Below are 17,606 nucleotides of genomic sequence, written 5' to 3'. Positions count from 1 at the left end.
AAATTGCTAGTTTCCACCCATAGTCCCCACAAACAACCAGACACACTCACACCTACGGGCAATTTAGAATGATCAATTAACCTACTACGCATGTTTTTGGACTATGGGAGGAAACCCACGCAAGCACGGGGAGAACATGCAAACTCCACACAGAAAGGTCCTGCTGGGCCTGGGAGTAGAACCGGGAACCTTCTTGCTGTGAGGCAACAGTGCTAACCACTAAGCCACCGTGCTGCCTGCATATATAGAATATATAGAAATATATAGCATATATAGAAAATACACTGCAATTAATACAATGTAGACAGTAACAGGCAGACTTTTCCGCTGAGGTTGACAATTGTGCAAATAACAAAACATTTGTGCAAATCTCAAATAAAACATTCAAGTCAATTTGTCACAAAATAAGCCATATCAAAATCATTTAAAAAAAAAAAAATGTTTTTTTTTCTGATATAAACGATATTGTCTCGTACCATATCGCATTTGAAAATATATCGATATAAATTAAAATCTCGATATATCGCCCAGCCCCAGCAGAACCCATGACATCAGGCCCTGGGCGAGGAAGCTGCAGGAAGCTTCATGTTCTCCAGGTGGAGGGGAGGGGGGGGGGGATCCTCCCAGCGATGTCCTGGAACATCGTAACCCGGGAGCCGGGAACAGGAACAGGGCAGGACGGACGAGCTGCACCGTTCCCATCAGCCACTGCACGCTTCTCCCAATTTCACCATCTGCCATCCCACACGCGAGCTCTCTTTCCAAGAATCTGATGTTCTTCCACGTTCCTCCTCCTCCTCCTGCAGCTCCGCTAGGGATTACCAGTGACTCATTCTTACCAGAGTAACTCTATATTGTTTATATCCAATAAACAGTTGCGAAAATCACTCTGGTTCAGATTAGTGTGCCAAAAAATGAAGAGCAGAGGTCTAAGCTGGCTTAAACATCAGCTTGTTGTTTCACCCTGACAGGAAAGAGGGGAAAGGTGCGACTATCTCGCCTCTTATCTTTTCACCACGGCCTTTCTGGAGTCAGTTCCATCACATTTACGCTTGACCCTGACCCGCTCAGCCGTGAACTTTCGCTGATTGCGAGAGGAGCCCAAACAGGAGGTTCTGGTTCTCCATCAATGTCACATCTCCCGAGCATCGGGGCCTCAAGGTTCATGAGATAACACCCACCCGTCATCTATATCTGCCTATACCCATTCAGGGTCAGAGGGGTCTGCTGGAGTCTGTCCCAGCTGGGGTTCAGCCCCCTGGACGGGTCACCGCTCCACCATAACAACAACCCACTCATGACTAGGGCTGGGGATCCATTCAAATGCCAAGAATCTATTCGATCCCGATTCGTAAGATCCAGAATCGATTATCAGGATTTGATTCAATCCGATCCCAATATTGATTTGGGTTAGTGTTATTAAAACTGTTTTTTGAGCTGTTGCCTGAATTATATGACTGTAGTTATGCAACGTATTAATACTAGTATTATATTGAGATTAAACAGCAAGTATTGTAGCTAATGATGCTGTAAGGACCAATCACCTCCCAGAATGCTGATAGAACTGCTTTTAGAAACATCGTGGGGAAGAATTATCAAACAAATCCAGGGCAGCAAACAGTGGATCTATGAAATCTGTTTTATTTTTTCCATTTACTGTGTTTTTCATTTTTGAGAATTTGGTTTTTAGCATTTTATGCTAATTTAATCAATTTAAAAAGAAAACTCCCGCACACCTTCTTCTCACCAGACTAGTGTTTTATTGGTCCAACACTAGTCTGGTGAGAAGAAGGTGTGCAGGAGTTTTCTTTTTAAATTGGCTGCAGCTTTATCCTTCGACGCACCTTTCTGCATATCCGGTGTGCAAAACATTTTCTCCTTATGCTAATTTAACCCCAAGAAAGTATAAACCAATAAAACATAGACAATTTATGCAATTATAACTGAAATCTTTAATCTTTTTATACTTTTAAACATATTAAAAGGTAAAAACATGGAGGTAGTTATTCTCACGTCCAGCAACACATTTCTTTTTTGGGCAAAAACAAAAAGAATTCCAAAAGTTATTTGTATAAAATAAATAACTAAGAAATAAATAACTCAAAAATGTCCAAAAAAAGAGAGAAACTGCAACAGCTCAAAAGCGCATGTGTGAATTAAATGAGGTGACTACTGGGATTAAAGTTCACCGGGTGAAAATGTAATGATGAAAAAAATCGATCTTTAGACATACAAATCGATTTTTAGGAATTAATATGAGAATCGATTTAGAATCGATCGGAAAATCAAGTTTTTCAACACAGGCCTACTCATGACCACACTAGAGTCCATCATATCTGCCTCACTGCGCGGGATAAGAGATGAGGAGAGCATTAAAGCCTGGAGATGATCAGAAGCCTCTCCATCCATCTGTGGACCTCCCACGGGTGGACGGGGACTCATTCGCCTCCCGCCGATAAATCAGGAATGTTAAAATACTCAGATCTCACAGGCGTCACCTGATCAGCAACAAGACCCTTCACATCCTTCGCCGTCCCAACATCTGTCCTGATGTTCAACATCCCACTCATGTTTATGGCTCTGAACCCGGGCTTGCATGGGATGAAAGTGACCTCTGCCGTCTCATCTGTTTTCACCATCATGTGCGTCTGTCGTATCCAGCTCGGTAAATCTCGATGGCCGATGTCAGACTACTCAGAGCCGATTGTTTTGGTAACATCCGGGGAGAGGAACCGTCACAGCCAACACGCCTGGAATTCTGCCCATTTATCCGGGCTGATGGACGTCTCAATGACCCCCACAGGGGGCTTCACAACGTAAAACTTATGTGTATTTCATTAGTGGGCAATTGTGACTAACACTGTGAATTTATCCCATGGAACTAAATTTCTTACTCTAAAACTGGCTAAAACTGAGCGTACCCTGGGAAAGGATGAGAAAGCGCCTTCCAGATGTGGCAATCTGTTCTCAAACATCATTGTTTCATTGTAAAATGAACTGATTAACATCCTCTGTATCTATCATCTCCTGATAAAGTCAAGACAGGAATTGAAATAACCAGCTGTAAAACTTTACAGGGTTGTTGCGTTCCTTTATATCTAAAAAGAAAAACAACATGTAAAAACATTTCATGTGGTCATAACCCAGCAAAAAAAGCATGATAGACGTTAGGTTGAGAGTATTGGAGAGTGTCCAGCGTAGTAAAACAATTGCAATGAATTCAATACGGAGAACATTTGGGACAGGAAGGGACCCGAACTTGATCCACAGCTGAGGTCACAGGGTCACTTTTTATGTACGAGAGTGAGAAACTGACATCATAATCAATCTCATCAGCAAATCAGAACCCCGTTTAGTGATTCAAAGGCTGGAAATAAGGCAGCTGGACCCCTTTGATTTGCTTCCTTGAGACATTTTCATAAAAGAAATCCAGCTGCCTTCCTCCTGACTTTAAGACACTGACGTCCTATAAAACTAGAACGGCTCCATTTGTCATTTTCTTTGCTGATGTTCAATATTCTTACAAATTCACTAATTAATTATCTTATCCTCTTAGCTTTAATCAGCTTCGTAACACCGAGCATGTTCAGCAGGGTGTGGTCCTTGTAAATGTAGTCAGAACCCGGAATGACGTCACACCCCATTTGGCTGTGATCCAGATTAAAAAGGAATCCTTGTGAATGTCAGAGGAGCTTGTGCCCCTGCTGGTGGTCTTTGGTAGTGCTGCAGGCAGTTTTTAGCACATGCAATATGTCCACGGATTAACATAGAACAGCATTATGTTCATGTTTAACTTAACATGACTAAATTAAGAGTTTGAATTCAGATTTGGACATTTCTGACGTTTAAATTCCAAATCCCTGTTCAAGTGGAAGTTTCTGCAACCAGACACTTTGCTCCTTGCTCCTCCAAGAGCTATTTTTACTTGACAGGTTGCACAAATTGCTTTTCTAAAAACGTATTTTATTGTCATCACTACTCCATGAGGGCTCCTTAGCAGCGGAAAAGTTCCTCAACATTCTTTGGAAAGAAAAGGAGAAACAATGACGTCGTTTACAGGTCAGAGCCAACTGGAGGAAAGTCTTCTGATCACTGACTGATCAATCTGGGCATCTCTGAACTAAAGATGTCAAAAGGGTTGTTTCATCTACTAAGATTTACAGAGACCAGCATAAATAACCCCCCACTGTGCCGGAGAAGGGCGCATTGTTGCGAAAACTCTCTTTATTGGATCAGCTAAACATACCAGAGATGAGCCGCATACACAACTCTGTGTCCCTTATTACTTCGCCAGATCTTTCTAGTAACTCCCTCTCCCTCTCTCTCTCTCTTTCACACAGAGAAACTCCAGCTACTGCACATGTGCCCCACCCGCTCCCTCCTCCCTCTCCCTCTCCCTGCTCCTCTGCACGGCTCATACAGAAAGTTTGAGCAGCATTATCAATTATATTACCAATAAAATCAATGTGCACTGAAGCAGGCAAACAGAAAACAAAAAATGAAGCACAATAGAAGTCTTTGTGATAATGATGGATGATCATAAATCAGATGTTTGTTGTATGTAAATGGACAAAAGTATGAGCGCACGACTTTTGGCTTTTGGTTCACCAAGAGATCCCTTTCTCTGTGTTGTTTCGGCAGATATTTATATGTAAAGTCCAGCAGATGTGGTTTGTTCACCTACCTCAGCCCCTGTCAGGTCCACACTCGAGTAGAGAGCCGCCAGCAGCAGCAGCAGAGCGCCGGGCGGCAGCAGCATCGTGTCGGTGCGCCGCGGAGAGTCTGTGCGTAAAACCGTGCCGGGTTCCACCTGTCGAGCCGCTCCGCGTCCTCTTGTCTTCTCCTGCTTATATTATATGCGGAGCACAGCCGGCACGCTGGGCTGCATCTTGGTCCGAGACGATGTGAAGTTCTGATCAATGCAACTTGGTGTAGTTTGTGCTGCACCACACCCCCCTCTCCTCCCTCCCGGAACGACCACCCTCGCCACACGCACAGGGACGGACCCCGCGTTACAAACACTCCAGCTCCGAGAGGGAACTACTCGGCCAACACTTTTGTGCGTTTTGCGGGAAAGTTCGTTACGTTTTTTGGTGCCGAAAGTGACTTGTTGTGAAACTTTTCAGCCTCGGGACGGTGCGCATCTCCCACCCGCTTCCTTCACTTCACCATTACGCGTGGGACTGCGGCGACTGTAAGTTCTGCATTTACTCCAACTGATTACAATTAATAACATAATGTTGTTGACGCAACTATATCGGATACAGATGCGTTTGAATATCACTCAGTGTTTATAATAATAATGTATGACATCGGACCTTTCTGATATTGACATGAGTGTGTGTGTGCGTGTGTGTCTGTGCGTATTCCTTATGGCTGATACAGTCAAAGTCATGCTTTAAGTCACTTTATAAGTGAAGAAACGTGGGACCATGAACGAGCAGCACAACAGCAGACAGAGACACGTGAGGTAAACCCAAGACGCGCACATCTTGCATCTCATAATAAACATAAAGCGTCAATTATTGCTTATATTATTAATTTTCTTCAACAGGCTGCTACTTCTGTGCCTCTGCGTCGCCATCACCATCTCAGAAGCGCAGGCAGTAAGTTTCACCTCCTATATGTCATTTTGTTTGTTGTTTTGTGATTGATTTATTTATTTTTTGCTTGCGAGCTTTCACTTAAAATTACAGCCTGTTGACAATTAACATAGAAATGAAACCGCACGTCTGGGGTGGGGATGGTCCTCGCCAGAGCTGCTGAGCACACAGACCTCGGTGCGCTGAGGGTGGGAGTGTCTGGACCGGAGAGATCCTCCGGTGGGAGGGTTCCTGGCCTGGGATGCTGATACAGAAACCAGCAGCAGCAAGTCAGCAGGGTTTGAGACACATGTTGCATTTACAGTGTTGGGCTCCTGCAACAGTCACAGACTGAAACGTGAGACCTGTGTTTGGTTATGCTGGATTTTACTTGACCCTTGACCTGGCACTGAGGGGCGGGGTCAGGACCTTTGCAAGGCTGCATGATAAGCTGTTGCGCCTTGAGGCGATACATTTTATACGGTCTATCAAACTGTTACAAATGTGCTCTTTAGTGCCAGTTGATATAAGAACGAACTCTGTTGACGTCTAAACTAGGGGTGGGACGATACGGGTAACTCACAATTCAATACTGTGGCGATATGTGGCCCACGATAACGATAATATAAAGATATCTACGATATTCGATATATTATAAGAAATTTCATCGATATATCACGATATATATGTGACTGAAAAAGAAAAAATACCCATAAAAAGGAAAACGTTTGTAGTTATGCATTTATTCAATGCCAAAACTTTATACAATGTACAAAGAAAGTGCATTTATAAATAAATAAATAAACAAAAAAGAATATGTTATTAATATTTAATTTCGTCTACTTTGGCCCATATCAAACTTTTGAGCCGAATAAGTGCATGAAAAATAGTGCGGTGACAACCGCGTAAATCCATTATGTGTGTTAAAATATCGATATTTGCCGTCAGTTTATCGATTATTTATTGCAACAGAAAGCGCAACAATATATTGCAATATCGATTTTTCCCCCCACCACTAGTCTAAACCGACACAGTTCAACGAATATCAACTGGCGCTAAAGAGAACATTTGTTCATCATTATTTTGACATAAGTGTGTTATGGTGACGGTACCTAAGATAACCCAAACTTTGCTGCAATGTTTGCTGTAGTGTATCACACATATATAGTTATATATATATGGTTACAGGGGAGTGGTATTCTAGTGGTAACAGAGGTGGGCTTGGTTCAAGCCCCAGACTGGGAGCCAAGATGAACCACATTGGGTCCCTGAGCAAGGCCCTTAACCCTAATGGCTCCCCGGGCGAAATGGTGTGTTTGTTCTCTCAGATGTACCGTAAGCCGCTTTGGATAAGCAACAAGCATCTGCTAAATCAGTGTCTCCCAACCTGGGGTCCAGGCAGGTTGTTAAAGGAAAAATGTAAAAAAATGTTGGTCTCATATTAAGAGACATTTTCAGAAATATTTGTATGTCCTTTTATGTCCTTTTCTGCGTATTTTATACATTGGTTACATTTGAGAAAAACAAAATAATATGTATAGAGAGTAAACCAAAGAGAAATGTATCAAAAAAACACAATTAATGTTTATTATTTTCAATTAAAGACTATTTTGGTGCTAGTACGTATAGTACGCGTCGGGGGACCTGTCTGGTCTTAGACACAAGTAGGGGGGGCTCCAAGGAAAAAAGGTTGGGAACCACTGTGCTAAATGACTGTACTAGTAGTAGTTATTGGAGGACTGTGCAGTAGTATTTGCATTGTGTGCTTTCATGAACTCAGATCTGAACCCTTTGTGGGTCGATTTTAATGTCTTTACAAAATTAATACATCTTTGCGTCTCGGTGCCTCTCGATAGAGCCGAGGATCAATGCCAATGTTCACCTGGGGGTTTTAAAAACATTCACCAGAAAGCTTAACAGATAGACAGATAGACCCCCAACCTGTCCATTGACACATTTCTGTAACGTTGGTCAAACGTTGGTAAGCTTGTAGGTTGAGCAGTCAGAGTAACGCCGGTAACTTAGCCCCCGGCTTTAAGGCAACAGTTATTTCCCACTGCAGCAGTTGGACTGGGCTAAAATCAAAACTTCATACTAGTTAACTTGTTAATTTATTGAATTTCGGTTGAAGTGTGCAGCACTGTTGGGTTTAAAGCCACAGCTAAAAAAGTGAAGTTATTCAGTTTGAACAACAATATTGATTACTGTGATAACTGGAATCCGTACTGATGAGGTGGGGGGTCTAAATGAGCATCAACCTGTACGGGAGTGGCTTCTCGTCAAACCCAGACTGACGGCAGGAGCTAACGGAGTCTGCTGGAGTCTGCTGCAGCTGTCGCAGCGTAGAAGGTGGGGCTCCCTCCAGACAGGTGGACAGTTGATGGCAGGGCCACACAGAGAGGAGTGAGCCAGGCTGCCATTCACACATGTACTCCAGTAATCACTTAAGAATCAAGAGTGATCCTTCCCATCATGCATGTTAGTGGACCGTTCACCTGCAGAAACTTGTGCAGGAACAAGGAGAACATGCAAACTTCATAACAGAAATCCTCCAGTTGGGAGGCTTCTTGCTGCGGCATCAGTTACCCAACCATTGATTGGTTGGTGTCTCATACGCATGCATGCATGAACACCCTCTTTCAGATTCTCCTGCACATAAAACAGGTTGTCATAAGCGAGAGAAACCTCACATTGCTCTCCTTTGTTTGTCCTCTTGCCAGCTCCACATGCACAGGGTGCAGCATGTGAATGTATTTTGCTTTGCTGTTTATTTTCGGTGGAGCAGGATGTCACCTGTTGTCCTGGTTGCTCTATGAGATATTTAATATCATACTCATGGCTTCCAGACAGCGCCATGAAAAGGGCCCCTTGTCCCATGCTCTTATCTAATTTGCTTGCGTCTTGATTAAAGGCATGTGACACAGCTCGGCTCCTCTGTCTATTGTGCAGCTTCTCTCCAAAAGCAGTGATGTTTAGAGGCTAAATTTAGTTCCACGCAACCCTTGTGCTCCCGCTAGACAAGTTAACTATCGACTGGACAATCACCTCTCATTGATTATACGACTAACGGAAAATAGGGGTTTCTCGGCGTGACGTACCACAGGTAGCAGATGACTTTTAAATGGAAAAGTTCAGTCGATAACATTTTGGATGTTAATAATGAAGTTGTTAAAGACCTTTTACATGAAAAGACTGGAGAAACAATATGCCATTCTCATGTTTCCCATCTGACTCATAACCCTTTTAATCTCAGCTGAATCTTGGGAAATAGGGTTGCGTTTAATTTCACATTTAAAACTAACTCATGGGACTGTTTGACTGTTTGACCGAACTGATGTGAAACTGTTTCCCATCATCTATCTTCCCATGTGACAATGTTCCTTTTGGGGTTCCTCTTCCTATTGAACTATTGATTTTATTTGTGATTCCCACAACTTTCCCATTTGCCCGTTTGATGTGACTGACCGAGTCAGCATAAAAAGTCGAGCCTTTGTGATAAGCACTGCCAATGCTTGGGAAATATAGCAGCCCTTCTCAAGAGCGACGCCCAAAGGCGCAGCGCAGATCTGGGCATCACAGAGTTATCATTTCAGCATGTAGATAAGAGGGCACATTTTCACACAGTCCTCCTTGAAAGCCACAAAAGAATCAGTAGAAGAGAGCATGAGACATCTGAGGTGTTATCTCTTCGTCACGCAGCCAGTCAGTCACAGCATGTACAGTAGAGCGCGTGAATCATTGGAGACAGTCCCAGCGAACCCAGCCAGAGGTGGGTAAGATCAAGTTACACGCCAAACTTCCATCTGAGCCGCAATTTTTCCTTCAGATTAACTAGAACTTCAGTGATCACATGTGTGTGTCTGGTTGCCTGGATACAAAATCTGTGTCTTCAACCCACATCTGTCAAATTTCATTTATAAAGATCCAAACCTCAAGATGTGAAACATGCAGAAGTAACAAACGTGTATTTCGGTTATTTTTCAATGCAGTCACCGTGGGACTTAATGCATCTTGACATAACAAAGCTTCTTTGTTCTGGTAAAATGTTTGTTTAAAACTAGCTCTCTATTGTTCCCAACTATCTGGGAACAATAGAGAGCCTTTGCTTGTAATATGTTAATTATTTTGTATTTACAAGAATCATCAGGCTTAAGGAGTGTCGAGCCTGAATGTGTAGATGATGTGTGTGACAGCTGCAGTGTGCATGTAGGGCCGGCCTGATCAGTCACATCTGCTATTACTTTTCTTCTTTACGCAGCTGCCGGCGAACAACTTAACTGCTGAAAACAAGACGAGACATTGATGCTTTTATTTGGTTTTCAGTCACTGATCCTCCTCAACCTTAAAAGTTAAAACAAAGCTTAATCAAATTAAAAAAAAGTTATGTTGATCTCATGATATCCTATTCAGTAATTTCGTTTCCCACAAGTACGACACAGATTAACCTGTTGTTCTCAGAAAACAAGCTTTGTTATGCAGAGATGACAAACTAACCTAGAAAGTAACAAACGAAATATTAAAAGTAGACATGGTTGTTGTGGGCTTCTGTGGTTATGTATCCATGTTATGTTCTTTATTCATCATTTGTTTTGCTGTCCTTTCAAAATAAGTCACACCTGCAAAATGTAGAGCTTTGAATAAGTGCTACATTTATTAAATGTATTGTAAGGTTCCCGGTTCGACTCCCAGGGCCAGCAGGATCTTTCTGTGTGGAGTTTGCATGTTCTCCCCGTGCTTGCGTGGGTTTCCTCCGGGTACTCCGGCTTCCTCCCACAGTCCAAAAACATGCATGCTAGGTTAATTGATGATTCCAAATTGCCCGTAGGTGTGAGCGTGAGTGTGTCTGATTGTTTGTCTGTATATGTGGCCCTGAGATGGACTGGCGACCTGTCCAGGGTGAAACCCCTGCCTCTCACCTGAAAATAGCTGGGATAGGCTCCAGCAGACCCCCGTTACCCTGCAAAGGATGAAGCGGGTATAGATAATGGATGGATGGATTTATTAAATGTTTAATCAGCGATTGGCACCTAAAATCCTGAGTGGAGCCCCCTTTAATATAATGCTGTTGGCATACTAATACAAAATCAATCAACAAACCAACCAACTAATCCCTTATTATCTCTTATTTAAGTCTTAAAGCAGCAGTAAAAACACAGTCACCCTGCTGTCTGTATCTAGAATCTAGAGTATGTTGGTTGGTTGACTGTAATGACCTGTTATATTTTATATTTATATATTTATATACCATTTATATTTTTATAATCTGTTTTGAAATTTATAGACAGTTATATATAATTAATATAATATATAATATATATAAATAATTTGAAAATGACAAAAGTAATGATAACTAAAAATATAATGAATATTACAATTATGGAAATCAGACATTGCTTCTGAGTTGTGGTTCAATAGTATAATTTAACAAACTAATCGAACAAAAACACCCTGGACAAATCAGTTGATTCTATGGAAAGTAATGACAGTAATGTGACCATAGTGATATGTTAAACTAAAGCGTGTCCTGTAATTAACATCGCAGGTGTCCTCAGCCCTACTGTCAGTCAGTCTCACCATTAGACTTCCAACAGGATAACGACCCAAACACATGACTAAAATTGGCCAAGAACGACTAAAAACAAATCACTGGACCATTATGAAGTATCGTTCTAGTCAGCTGGAGCAGTTTGGTCATGATGGACCAAAATACCCTCCTATAGGTGCAGAGGTCTCATTGAGAGTTACTGATTGCAGTGATTGGATCAAAAGGTTGTCCAAAAAGTACTCAGATGAGGGTACCATCATTTTTGTCCAGGTTTTCCCAAATTGTCTATACTGTAGGTGCCGTATCTTGGATGCCCACGCCGTTCCCTAGATGAGAAAGGAGGACTGTGTGGTCTAAGATGTCAAAAGTCGTAAGACTGATAAGTACCCGCACAGAAGGTTTTTCTGCATCTACGATGCAGAAATATCACTGCAGACATTTAGGAATACCACATCAGTGCTATGAGATTGATGAGATTTAAATATTTCAAGGGCCAAGTTCTCTTGTAGGTGTATAAAAACAGCCTTTTCCAGAACCTCAGAAAAGAAAGGAATCAGGATAGACATGCAGCGAGGATGTTTCCCATAAAGACGGATCTGAAACAAGACAGTATGCAGAGGTAGAGGTGGACTTTCTCAAGAAGGGGCCTGATCACTGGATGTTTAAACTCACATTAACAAGCGTAAGCAGACTCCACCTAAGAGTAAAAGATCTCCTTAATCATATTAGCAGGAACAATGTCTGAGGGACAGTTAGCAGGTTTCACGTGTTACACCACTTCATTGAGGAACGGTAATAAAATTGGCTCAAAATCCTCAAATGCAGCAGTGTTCACAAGAACAACTGGCAAGTCTTAACAAAATTTTACACTAGAGGTATAACGAACAGTTGTTTTATTGCCAGTAAGTGAAAGCACTGGCCAAAGAATTTGCTATAGTAGAGATACAAGGGTTCACGTCGGAGTTTATAGTCTAAAAAACCCCCGGGGTTGATGACAGCTGCTTGGCACGATGAGATTTTCCCTCCTTCACAGCCTTCTGGTCCTCATGGAGAGTTTCTCTTCGTAGACCCAATTCATTTGGCTTGCCTGCAATGGTGTCTAAAGGGCTCAGCAGTATTATTTAGCCATTCACCTCAGTGCTTCTGGCACAGTTTTACGTTTCTGATATTATTGAGGCTCTTGAGACATGTTTGAACAAAATATGTGGCAGCATATTTGTTCAAAGCAACCTGAATCCTTGAAATAAGCTTCAGCTTTCTCTGACTCTGGTGGGTTTTTGAGACGGCTTCTGTTACACGACTTTCCTGCCGCGCTTCTACATGGAGCTGCCATACCCTCGTGGGAAAACAGAACCCTTTTAAGCTAATAAGGGCAAAAACACGATTTTGTGGATGTATGTAACATCAGCACCACCCCTGCTTCACACAGATTAACCACGCATGCAGAGTAGCATTTATCAGTGTCTGTTGGCAGAGGAAGGAAGGTTGTTCAGACAAAAATGCTAACAGGATGTTTCGTAGGGGTTCCCTTTGAGAAGTTTTGATCCTCATTTGTTTAAGAATATATTTCAAGATCCGCGTGAGCTTGATGGGGGTTGTGGCCGATTCTGGCAGAGGATGTGTGGTTTGTTAAAAATTTGCTCTGTGACTGTGGAAGAGACAGTTTTGGCCACAGACCTAGATGTTCAGGAGCAACTTCTGTTTTAGCAATTATCCCCCTCTCAGTTAAGTGGATGATTGCGATGGATTGTTGTTCCTGCATGTGCTATTTTGGCTTGGTTATCTATTGCAACCACATGGTCAAATTAAATCCAACTGAATTTGTTTTTTCGAAGATCCGTAAATCAGGAGACTTTGCAAAAGCTACTGGAAGCACATTTGACCTCCCAGAGCCATGCTGGTCCCTTGGGAGGCTGCAAACATGCCTCTGTACAGTACAGTATGTGAGTGAGTGATGGGCATGAGATAGGCTGACCGAATGGAGAGCAGACATGTGACTGACCTCTCAAATGCTATTGTGTTATCGGGGAGGAAGGTGTGTGTCCGGGGCGAGGGGGAAGATGTATGCCTTTGATAAGAGTAGAAAAATGGCCAGCACATCTCGTGCCAAAATAACGGCTTCGACAATCGGGGGAAGAGCCCAGTGTGCTGGTATGCAGGAAGCCACAGCCTCGGATGAGAAGTGTGGGGCTTCCCTGTCACTGGTGTTTGTGTGTTAGTGTGTTTGCATGAGTGTTTCTGACAGCGAGAGGCTGAAGGGGGGCTTAGGCGGTTTCCACTTAGGTGTTGGCTTCACCTCAGAGAGAGACCCCCGTGACCTTTCTGCATTTTTTCGTGTATTGCGTCTGTTTTAATTGCTGTGCATGTGTGCTCCGTTCACGTGTGACTGAATGTACAATATGCTGCTCTTGTGTTTGCTTAAGTATTGTTTCCTCAGAAGTAGGCTTTTTTTTTTCAGTAAAACGTGACTTTGTGGCGGTGATTGTTTGATTGGTCTCTGCAGATCTGCATTGTAAGCATGAGGAAAGGCTTGTTGCGCTTGGCAGCTAGCCCCACTTGTGCACAAATACCCCCTCACAAGCCAGACTGCATGCACGCTTATCGAAACCGTTGAATGCAGAGGACCGCAAATATATACGTGGCCCACGGATAAATGAAAAGCGCCTTTTAAGCAGTCCAGCAGGCCGCTTTTCTGCATCAGCAGGATGTTCAAGCCTCATTTTCTGTCTCGCTCATGTAGAGAGCGTGGGTTGTGTTCAAGTGCGTGGGCTTAGTTAAGTTCCACTTTATGGGAAACATCCTCGCTGCGTGTAGGATTGTTTTAAGAGAAAATAGATTATCCAGAGGAGCTCTGTAAACAGGAAAAGGAAGGGGGGTGGAGTTAAATGTGTCAGAGGTTCTTTACAGCCCCGTTGGACCCCACATAGTTGTACCACTCCACCGTTTATGAGCTCTATTTACTAATGCTTTTAGAAGTTTAAATGTGTCTTTAATAACAACTAACGTAGCATTTCTGAGCATGAATCTATGACGTATCACCGCTCTGTACTAGACTAGATGTCAATGCAATATGATTTAAAGTTTACGAACGTGTTCGCTAATCTGCAAAAACTGTAAACTTAAAATATATTTTATAACGCCGGCTTACAGTACATGCACCCTTCAGTGCTTCTGTTGATGTTTGTTTTTTTCTCCTTTTTTGGTGTAATTATCTAGATTTCTTGATGATATTTGTGTCGGTATAGGGGGGGCTACAGGGTCTCAGGAATACCAGAGGCCTATTTTAACAGATAATTAGTGGCCACGCTTCATTTCATTCTCAGTCTTGTGTGACGGCAGGCAGCAGAAGCACCGCTGGTGCGTTACGTTTCATAGCTGTTTTTATGTGCGGCCCAACACATGCAACTCTCACTGAAACTGATCATACAGAGCAAAAATGTCCAAAAAGATATCTCTCATTCTCATTCTTAGGTTTTAGATACAAGGACTTAATGCAGGAAAAACAACCCTCAAATCAATCCCACCACAGCATTTCAATCAGGCTGATAAGTGAAAAAAATCGGTTTCTTTGTTTAACGCCAGTTCACGACAAAAGTTCTCTCAGGGTACTTTATACAAGAGATTAAAGACATATTAGTCCAATTATACTCTAATTATATTCTACTTAAATTCAATTTGTTATAATCGATTTATAATTAAATCATTCCAAACGTGCATTATCTGTAGCCGCTTCAATACTATTCAGGGTCACTGCGGAGCCGATAGCAATTGTCAACAGGCAAAAAAAAAGACGGGATATCCTCAGGATAGGTCATCAGTATATCACAGTGAATTGATTGAAAAATCAGATTCATACAACGCTAATAAATGAATAAATAAAGACTAATTTAATAGCAGAAGCATACAAGAAGAGTAAAGAGACCAGAGTTAGGAAAGTGACCTGTGTATCTGTCCAAGATGTCGCTCAGCAACCTACAGTATAAGTCTACAGCAGCATATTTGACAGGAATGCCCCAGGTCACCTCTCCGACCCATGAAAACAGACAGTTTGAAGCTTAATCTCATTGATAAAGAGGGTTTTTGCATCCCAAATATGAAGTGGGAGCTGGTTCCACCATAGAAGAGCCTGATAACTGAAGGATCTGCTTCCCTTTTAACTTTGAAAAACCGTAGTAACCAAAAACAATCTGCCCTGTTGAGATAATACGAACTAATGAGTTGAAAGCTTTATAGGTTTAGGGGCTTTATATGTGATGGGAAACACGTCATATTTTATTCTGGATTTTACAGAAGATTAGAGAAATCTCTTCTGCGAATCATCATCAGAATCAAAACCTGGTCAAATAAAGTTCCAATGTTTCTCACATTGGTAGTGGATGTATTGTAATCCCGAGTAACTTCATAGCTTAATAGTATTTCTGAAGCGCTTTGGTCCAAAGTCAACAACTTCTATTTTATCTGCATTCCAGCAGGAACTTCAGGAGTCATCCAGGTCTCTATGTGATTAAGACAAGCTTGTAGTCCAGCTAACTGGCTTCATGGATTGATGCAGCCGAGTATCATCTGCATAAAACAAAAGTCTATGCCATTCTGCCTGAAAATAATATCAAATACTAGCATTTTATTGAGTGAAAAGAATCGGCCCAAGTTCTGAGCCCTGTGGACGACCATGACCAGCACTGACGTGTGAGGAATACTCCTCGTTTGCGTCAACAAACTGGAATCTGTCACAAAAATATGACTTAATTTTTACTTCAACCAGGCATGTTAGAAATAAAATGGAGATTATAATGAGCTAACACTACTGGATCAGGACTACTTTGTTGTTTTAAGTAGAGGTTTGATAACAGACCTCTATCTCTGTCGATAAAGATAGACTTTGTACATTTGATATGGAAATATTAATTTAAGTAAAAACCTCCTTAAAAAGTCTGATTTTGATGCAGTCTAAGACACAAGTTAGTGGTTTAGATGAAGCTATTCTTTTCAGCGCAGAGAGCTCGATGAGAAAAGAAGAAATGTAAAATTTCTGATTACATTTGCGTAGGCCCAAGATAATGCTAGCATGTACTTGTTTTGTTGATAACAAAAGTATTTGATGTAACATATAGCATGATTTTTGCGAATGCTAAGGAACTTAGAGATCGGAGTGAGAGGTTATAGCTGACTATGAAGTAAGTTTGACAAGTGACACATTAAAATAAAGAGGTGAACACAAAATTAATCGGATTTGAGCATGAACACCTGCAGTATGTTTGTTTGAAATTAGCAGCGCGTGTGTTATTAATGGTTTTCATTCACACTGTTGTCATCGGCTCTGCTTGTTTTAACACCACGTTGTTTTTGTGTGTGATCACAGCCTCACTGAAACATCCAGCCCAGTAAATCTGGATCCAAAGTTCAGACAACTTTAATTATTATTATTATTTTTATTATTTTGTTCATCTTTTTACTCCACTATAAACGACATTAACGTCAGCTGCCATTGTTTATTTCCGTTTGGTTTGTGTTTATTGATGAAGGTAGCATCCCAGTGATGCTTCAGAAGGCACAACTTTGTTTGACTTGGAATAAATTTTGGATGTAAACTTAGTTGGAAAGTCCCTCCATACGGCGTATACGGTACTGTATATCCGCTTCGCCCTCGCACCATCTCTCAGTGATTAATGGAGGGACGCAGGAGTCCCATCAGCCCGTGTTGAAAGAATTCCAAAGCCTCCGTCCTCCCAGTCCTCCCAGTCCTCCCAGGCTTCACGTCCTCCAGTGCAGCTCGGTCCCTCACTTCCTTTTATAGCCTCTTTGCGCTCCTGGTTTTTTATCTCCCCCGAGTCTGTCCCCTCGCTCTCTCTCTCCATCCATCCCCGCATGGGACACTTGGCAGAGATCCTGTCCTCCCTCTTGCTTTCTCAGCGTGTCCGCTTCACATTTCAGCTGTCTACTTACCCTCTCCAGTCCCCCCTAACTACCCCCCCCCCCAACCCACATGCTGTCCTGCTACACGTGTTTCTACGGTTGTCTGTCTCTGCTGTCTCGCTGAGAGGTGAGTGTCCTGATTGGGCCCAGATGGAGGGACCGCTTCAGCTGTGTTTGTAGACATAGCAACACGTACCCGTTTCTCACAGAATCATCGGATTTCCTCGCACAGCGTTTGCTCCGACAGGTGCCCACACGGTGATCGCATTTATCAGCGCTATCTGTTTAAATCTGATTCACTATAAAGCAGGTTTTATCTCGTCACATGACACGAGCCCATATCTCAAGTCACAACTATATCTCATCAGGATGGGACTTTTTACTGATGTCATTGTTTGTGCATATTTCCCCCTGGAAAGGGCTCGCAGAGCTTAACTCCATCCCAGCTGTGCTCTAATTGATCAGACTGAATTATTTCTTGTCATGGGAAGAATGTTAACAAAATTAAACGGTCTCCGAGTGAAAACATGACCATATCCAGTCTCTTTTCTTACTCCTGCAGTGTT

General features: G+C 42.3%; 2 protein-coding genes across 3 annotated transcripts in view; one reads left to right on the top strand and one right to left on the bottom strand.

Moving 5' to 3' along the window:
* The window catches only part of col4a1 (collagen, type IV, alpha 1), a 76,255-nt gene extending 71,347 nt beyond the window's left edge, over positions 1 to 4,908 (bottom strand). Inside the window, exon 1 of the mRNA XM_061723352.1 lies at positions 4,685 to 4,908. Coding sequence (XP_061579336.1) covers positions 4,685 to 4,759 — 75 coding nt within the window. The 5' untranslated portion in view covers positions 4,760 to 4,908. The remainder of the gene's footprint in view (positions 1 to 4,684) is intronic.
* A 79-nt stretch (positions 4,909 to 4,987) lies between these two features.
* col4a2 (collagen, type IV, alpha 2) overlaps positions 4,988 to 17,606 on the top strand; it is a 94,735-nt gene continuing 82,116 nt past the window's right edge. The window contains exons 1-3 of one of the 2 annotated variants that reach the window (XM_061723351.1): positions 4,988 to 5,194; positions 5,386 to 5,470; positions 5,555 to 5,606. In XM_061723351.1, the coding sequence (XP_061579335.1) occupies positions 5,433 to 5,470; positions 5,555 to 5,606 (90 nt within the window). In that variant the 5' untranslated portion in view covers positions 4,988 to 5,194; positions 5,386 to 5,432. The remainder of the gene's footprint in view (positions 5,195 to 5,385; positions 5,471 to 5,554; positions 5,607 to 17,606) is intronic. The other variant, XM_061723350.1, reaches the window with a different exon arrangement.

This window comes from Cololabis saira, chromosome 6, assembly GCF_033807715.1.
Source record: "Cololabis saira isolate AMF1-May2022 chromosome 6, fColSai1.1, whole genome shotgun sequence".
NCBI classification, from domain to species: Eukaryota; Metazoa; Chordata; class Actinopteri; order Beloniformes; family Belonidae; genus Cololabis; species Cololabis saira.
The sequence above is the reverse complement of the archived record's forward strand: the minus strand, read 5'-3'. Positions and strand labels throughout refer to the sequence as shown.